At 38.6% G+C, this 7,340-nt stretch overlaps 1 protein-coding gene across 2 annotated transcripts; it reads left to right on the plus strand.

The window, feature by feature from the left end:
• The first annotated feature begins 482 nt into the window (after nt 1-482).
• Nucleotides 483-3,357, plus strand: LOC117384940 (spindlin-Z-like). 2 transcript variants are annotated; one of them, XM_033982125.2, is made up of 5 exons: nt 483-580; nt 1,216-1,255; nt 1,546-1,805; nt 1,914-2,147; nt 2,369-3,357. In XM_033982125.2, the coding sequence occupies exons 2-5, from the start codon at nt 1,236-1,238 to the stop codon at nt 2,572-2,574; spliced, it is 720 nt and encodes a 239-aa protein (XP_033838016.1). In that variant the 5' UTR covers nt 483-580; nt 1,216-1,235; the 3' UTR covers nt 2,575-3,357. The 2 variants fall into 2 exon arrangements, with proteins under 2 accessions (XP_033838016.1, XP_055084507.1); XM_055228532.1 differs by having other exon boundaries at nt 538-838.
• The last annotated feature ends 3,983 nt before the right edge of the window (nt 3,358-7,340 follow it).

Genomic DNA, 7,340 nt, shown 5'->3' on the forward strand with positions numbered 1-7,340 from the left:
ATCTGGCACAAGATAAAACCAAAGCTTTCACCCTGACAGACAGGCACCCAAAGGTACTGCATCACTCTCCTCACACAGTCCGGTCCATCATCAGAAAACTGACTGGAGACCGACAGAGTAGATCTGGCTTTAGTGTGACATCTTGTGGTTGAAACTGGCACACGAGAAAGGACCATGCACATAGTTAATTATTTTGAATACCCTATTTTGATCACAATTTAATATGTATCTTATCAATCACACAAAACAAGTTATAAAGTAAATATAATTAATACAGGCCTAGTCTTTTGTTGTATCCCAATTTATTGTAGCTCCCGAAACAACAAAAATGTCGCCGTCTATCCCATCAAATCATCTGCTCTTTTGATCATGGAAGCTGAAATGCGTATTGAAAGATGTATTAAGAGAAAAATTAGAAAATGAAAGGGGGAAAAAAAATCTACCTTTATATCCCATCATGCTTTGTGACTTAAGGGTGCTGTTGGGAGTTGTAGTCCAAGGCTCTTCATTTCCGTGTCCACAGCCTTCTGGTAATGGAATCTGCTCTGCAAAGACAAACACATGTGAAATAATTGATCAGGTAGGATAACCAGCTGATTCCGGTGGTCTCGGATCCTTATATATGTGAAAAGGCATTTATTATTTTTGTCAGTCTAATATTCTCCCGTGAACGTAAAATGTACCCTGCTACAAAATAAGCGTCTACATGGCGATGCGTTTTCTTTTGTTCGGCTAGCTAATGTCTTCAAATGCAGCACCCACATTCTTTGGGTTTTTTTTCTGTCAAAACGGACCCTGACCAAAAGCCCGTGACCATTTTTATATTTGTGCATATCTGGTAAGGTTTGTGTTGTGAAATATGTGTTTTATACATTGCTTGTCGAACTTAAGTTAACAGTCTTAAATTAGCTTGTCTCCCTGTCTGGAGTTACACACTTATTGGCCGCATAGTTATTTGTAGCTATAAATGTGTAACCTGGAGTAGGCTATGTTAGCCAGTAGCCTTTAGCATTAGCATGTAAGTTAGCTCGCGTCGATTTGTTTACATCCGGTTACAGGAACATTTTGCTATTTCCACTGCTTTCTAAGACAGGATTTGTAAACTCCATATTGGTTATGGTATTTTTTTATGATTATTAAACACGCATTACTCTTCTCACGGTTTGACTTTATGTATTATAAACACTTGTTTGCATGTTTTGTTTTTTTTTCCAGCGCTGTGAATTTATGGGAATATGTCGAAAAAACGGGCCAGGTAAGTTCCTACCCAGTTCTTAGTCAGAAGTACAACGTCAAAGTCATAATTATCCAAATAGTAAAAGCATTAGTCAGTGTAGTACTCCAATTACAGTAATCATTTGCTTTGACAGCTGTGTATAAGTATTACCTTGGCAACTGCCAGATAAATAAAGAATATGTAACCAAATTTGACTGTTTCTGGGCATTATTGAATACTATCTATGTCTATGTATGATATCACAAGTTTGTTACTTGAATACAGATATTTTTTGCAACTTTTTGTCATTTTATTTTCTACTGTTTTAGAAAGCGTAGCAGTGGCGAGCTGAGTGAGAGCTCAGCTTCGACTCTGAGCCCAGACCCGGACAACCTCCTGGGTCGCAGAATCCAACACACCTGGAGAGAAAAGGGCAACGTGACCAAGTGGAAGGGCACTGTGCTTGAGCGGCTTACAGTCAACAGTTCTCTCTACATGGTGAAATACGATGGCTTTGACTGTGTCTATGGCATCGAGTTGTTTAAAGATGGACGTGTATCAAACCTGCAGGTGCTTACAGAAAAAGTTGGTGAGTCAAATTTTATAATATTTCCAGAGGTATTTTCATTTAGATTTGTGTGCCATCTGTTCTGATGTTACTATGGATTTATCTAAATCTGTGGCATCATTCCCATAGTGAACAATAAAATCAAGGTACCACCTGGGGCAGAGGAGCTGGTGGGTCGCGCTGTAGAGCATCTGTTTGAGAAGGAGGATGGTGAAAAGAACGAATGGAGAGGAATGGTTCTGTCCAGAGCACCTATCATGACTCACTGGTATTACATCACCTATGAGAAGGACCCAGTGCTGTACATGTACCAACTCTGGGACGATTACAAGGATGGAGATCTGCGTGTGCTACCAGAATCCGGTATGTCAAATTTTACCTTGACAGCAATTGCATATTCATATTTTTGCAACTTACATCATCGGTGTATTCTGTGTGAGGAGCTGTTTTGAACATTGTCCATCTTAACTTTGAATTTGGTTTTACATTTCTCTATTCTACAAAGCTGGAACAGTATCTCAAATGTAATTGATATTGTCAGCTTTGGGGCACGGTTAACTTTTTTTTTTTTTTTTTTTTAACAGAAAATAAGCATTTGCTTCCAGCAGACAGGAAACCTGGGGAGGAGCCAGAGAGCCTTGTGGGTAAACAGGTGGAGTATGTCACAGATAACGGTCTGAAGAGGACCGGTTTGGTGATCTACCAAGTTCCTGCCAAACCTACAGTGTACTACATCAAATATGATGATGACGTACATATCCACGTCTACGACCTGGTGAAGACCACCTAAAACTGAACAATATTGGTCCTAACCAGTCGTTACCTATCTTAGTGTTAATACATTTCATGAGGAGCCACCTGTATGGATTAAAAGCCCTTTCTTTTTTATAATCGTGACAAGAAGAAAGACCATTTATTTTGAGTTGTCAAATCAACCCAGCTTAAGCTCTTAATGTATGTAAATCAGGTCTGACACCAGCTGTGTATAGCAAGTGAATGGGGCCAGACATTTATTTTGATTCAACGTCATCTGTCAAATCTCAAACTTAAAGGTGTGTAAGACTGTCAAACAAATGTTAATTTTATATATCTGTTATATTTATTTTAGCCAAAAATATGTGTGTGCTGTAGGATAAACTATGGCTTTCTGTGAGTCATTTATTAGTCCTTTAATTGGTTATATAAAAGTCATGTATGCAATGAAGTTAAATATAATATTATTTAAATTGTGTAAGCATAAACAAAACAGTCCCATCTTACCAATGTAGCACCTACTTGCATTTCTTAATTTTATGTAAAGGGCAACTTCTTAAATTGCTTTAATATTTTCAATGTGTACTAAGGTTACTTTGCTGGTGTTTGTCCTTCTTGCTAATGCTATTTTATGAGGTTTTAATTGGCTTCCAACTTTTTGAATTGAATTTGTTGCCAAAATTTATAAATGTAATATAATGACATATAGAGGCCTCAATATTTGTGACTCATGTTTCATTTTGTAAATATAATCCCAAACATTTTTATGTCTGTAAAAAGAGATGTTTAAAATGTGTGTTTCTGAGTTATTGTCAAGTGATTTGTCTCATGTTAGCTTTGTGTGTATTCTTCTGGTGATCAGCTTTAAACTAACAGTACGCACACAATTATACACTTTTCTCACTTAAAGCTGGTGAATCCAAACAATTCTGTCTAGAAGTCTTAAAGGCTAGTGTTTCTTCACACAAGTTAGTTAAATTGGATCTGAGCCACTTGAATGCCCCGGTCAGTGACAAAAATATGAAACATGGATGGTTTTTGTAAAAATGCACTGTTAAAGTGGGTATAATTCAACACTGAGAATCTTGATAACTAAATTTCAACTTCAACTTCTGGTACTTTATTCACATGAGCAAACTATCAAAATTGAATTGATAAATACCTTGCATGCAGTTTTCAAATTTGTTAAAGTGTGTTTGGTCTGGCTTTCCCAGTAATGCTTAGAAAAGCTTATACACATGCTTAATTGAGGAACTACTAAATGTGTGGGTCATATTGTAATCTCAGTGGGGAAGGAGATGGTGACACCTACTGGCACAGTATAGAAACTGAATGGGTCTGGGTCACAGAAAGTTAAGTGCTTGCTGAATGAGAAATAACTAGATCTATGGTCAATATAATTGCAAAAACACATTGGCTTCAGTCAAAGCATCAGCCTGATTTTATTTTAATGATCATGCTGGTTATCCTTGTATGAGACAGACATGTTCGCTCACCATCTTTGCCCTTTGTGACAACACTTGCAGTCACACTGAGGGGCCGGGTGCTGGTAACGGCTGCCAACTCAGACATGGGAGAACAGTTGGCATACCATAACACTAGGCCTGATGCCCAGTCAGTGACAACAACGAGGGAATACGTCCATTATATTAGGCCTGCACTGTCTGGTGCAATTTGTCACCTGTTGTGTACTTCTTCCTTTACACATGCATCTGTATCTTCAGCCTTTAAAACCATCTGCTTCTTGGCAAGGCTTATATTGTCCCAACATTAGAAAAGGCTCGACTAGCCTATGTGAGACTGTGTATTGAGCTCTGCTTACAAGGTCATCACATAGCTCTGATGCAGTGAGCCGAAGCACAGATGAGAAGAGCATGTGCCTGCTACTTGTTACTGTGATCCATCGTGATACAAAATAGTATTTTATAATGCCTTTTCTGGTGAGTCTGCCTAATTAGTATATTTCTCTATGTGATATTACTGATGATCAATGTATAGGCTTATCCTCACACATTAAACAATGCAGCCAGTGAAATCAATGTAAATATACCATATGAATAAACTAATAAAATTACAATACAAGGACCTTCAGCTGAAGTTTGAAACTCTATCTTGAGTCTTGGTGGCCAATAAACAAATGCACTTGACTCTTTTGTGTTGCTTAGCAACACATACCAGCCCGTGGTCTTATATGAAAAAGCTGCAGGCTGCCAATCTTAGACTTACAGGGAGCAGAGAATGAGAGCAGTCATCAGGCATGTCTAATTAAGAATCACAGCATTTATCAAAATCCCAATGATTGAATTCAAATCTGTCATTTTATTTTTCTATAGCTGAGTTACATTTGCCATGTATGCGTATGTATATTACTATATATCATATCAACTCTTAAGCACAAAGTGTTATTAAAAGCTGACTTTTTATTTGACTTATCTTTATGACTTCTATTTCTCAGATTTTTATGTCCCTGACAGGAGTGTCTAGAGCGCGTATACCCCGCTCTCAGACTTTTCACTGACAGTAGCCTTCTTATTTATTTGTCCAAGTCTATTTGCAAAGAAATAAATTCAATATTAGAAAAGGGTAGCTGTGCTCATAGTCACTGCAAACTAAATTGGCGCAGAAACTACACTGGAAGATGGTTAGCATTTGTATGATTCCTAATTATTTATCTTCCCGCTGGGGCCCTTACACCACCACTACATTCAGAGTGATTCACTGCATCTCTGCTTTTGTATAGAAACCTTATTAACCCTACTATATTTGGATATTAAATAATTGTCATGTACTACCATTCATAAGCTTCTGTGCACAACAAGTTTATCCTGCCTTTCACAAAGAGACCTTCAGCCTCTTCAACACCCACATTAGGGGAAAGAATATCTCTTTGAACAACATTGGTCTTTCAAAGCTGAACCAAGTATTAGAAGAAAATTACTATTGCACGCTCAGACATTAAACCTGGACAGTCTCCCTATGAAGGGCATCTCATCTGTGAGTCCATTTCTTCTTTATGATTTTCTCCTTTTGACTTGACAAATCATATTTTTGACCTTGTATCATTGTATGTTTCAGACATTTGTTAAAATTTGGGACTGGAAATAGGCTGTTTTTAAGTGTGACTTTGCCCACTATATAATTTAGTGTCAATCAATCTGAAAGGTATTGACACATTTGATGTGCAGAAAAATGAACCAAATCAGAATAATTTACGTTTTTGGAATGTATTTATTTTTGTTTATTTGTCTCAGTAAAGAGTAAATATACACAGAGGTACAGTAGACATTGACATCATATTTGTAATGAATATTATTGATCCTGATGTACATAAAGGATAACAGCTTGTGAGACCCTCCAGTCCAAAGTTCACTGAGTGCATCTTTAAGCATAGTTGAAGAGCCACACAACATTGAAGGACGTGATGTGAACACACGTAGACTGATGAAAACTGTTTGTGCTCAGAGGCAGACTGGGATTTGTTGTTATTTGATCAGCATCACAACAAAATCACTAGTCTTCCACTCAGCCCTACCAACATATCTCCTCTTGGGCCACGAGTGCATCCAGTCTGTAAGTGAAGCAGAAAACATCGTCCTTGCGTTATTATTTAGGTTCACCATCCTGCACCGTTATGTGAGTGTGGAGTTTCTGAGGGTCTCCAGATGTGATACAGGTGTTTGACTAAGGCATCCCAGGTGGGGTATAGCTGAACTGAAATTTTCCCGCAGTTCTCATCTCTGTGTTTTTTTTTCTGTGAAGCATGTTGACATTCCATCCTTCCTTTGTTGTTGTAATGCCAACCTTTCAAATGCTCTCAAAAGCTGGAGATGGCAGGAGGAGGGGAGTGAGAGAGCGCGGATCACAGCCACAGCACTTAGAATAAACCATATGCAATGAACAAAAAGCTGTCACAATAAGCTGTGCACAATTTGTAATTATGCTCAATTTGACTGCGAAAAAACACACAATTTAAACGTATAACCGTCATCTGGGTAATTTGTGTTATCTTTCCAATAAGTCACATTTGGACTGGAGAGAGATGGCTGTCCTGCGTCTCCAGTATGAGCTGGTAGCTATGCAACAAGACTGGAGTCAGTGGAAAGAGGGGGGATGGGATAGGAATAAGGGGACAGTTTAGAGAGAGGAAGAGAGGAAGCGAGGGAGCAAGGAGGGAAGGGTCTTCAACAGGAGACAAGTGGAAAGATGATTATAGGGGGTACGTTTTGACCAAGAAGTGACCCCACAACCCCAGAAGAGTAGACGCCACAAACATACACTTGTCCATGTACATCTTTACATTCGAGTTAGTACAATGGTGTATAAAGCTTCCTACATGCACAATATCATACTAAATGCATAAGTGTACATTTTATGCAATTGCTATTTTTTTCCCTTTTATTCTATTAGTACAATTGGAGCCAATAGAGGGAAAAACTGGCCGTGGGAGCTGTCCAGCGTCCCTCGGTGCTGAATGACGCCCTACTTTTCGCCACGTCTCACTGAATCTCGCCTCGATTCCGGCCTGGGAGGAAAAAACATGCCACCTGTTGCTACACTGAAGTTTGGTCTCACAAGGTTAGAAATGACGAGAATTGGAATATACTGCGCACACAATGCAATTTAACACAAATGAAGACTAGAGAGATACTGTTTTCTCATTTTTTTGGTCGTAATCAGAGCAACGTGACGACATGATAAACATTTAGCTCGGGCGAGGCAGGAAGCGGAGCGCGACAATCATTTATTTTCTATCAAATGTCAGAAGCATCATTTCGTTTCGATATTTGGGTTTATTGTGAATGC

This window comes from Periophthalmus magnuspinnatus, chromosome 17, assembly GCF_009829125.3.
Source record: "Periophthalmus magnuspinnatus isolate fPerMag1 chromosome 17, fPerMag1.2.pri, whole genome shotgun sequence".
In the NCBI taxonomy this organism is placed as follows: Eukaryota; Metazoa; Chordata; class Actinopteri; order Gobiiformes; family Gobiidae; genus Periophthalmus; species Periophthalmus magnuspinnatus.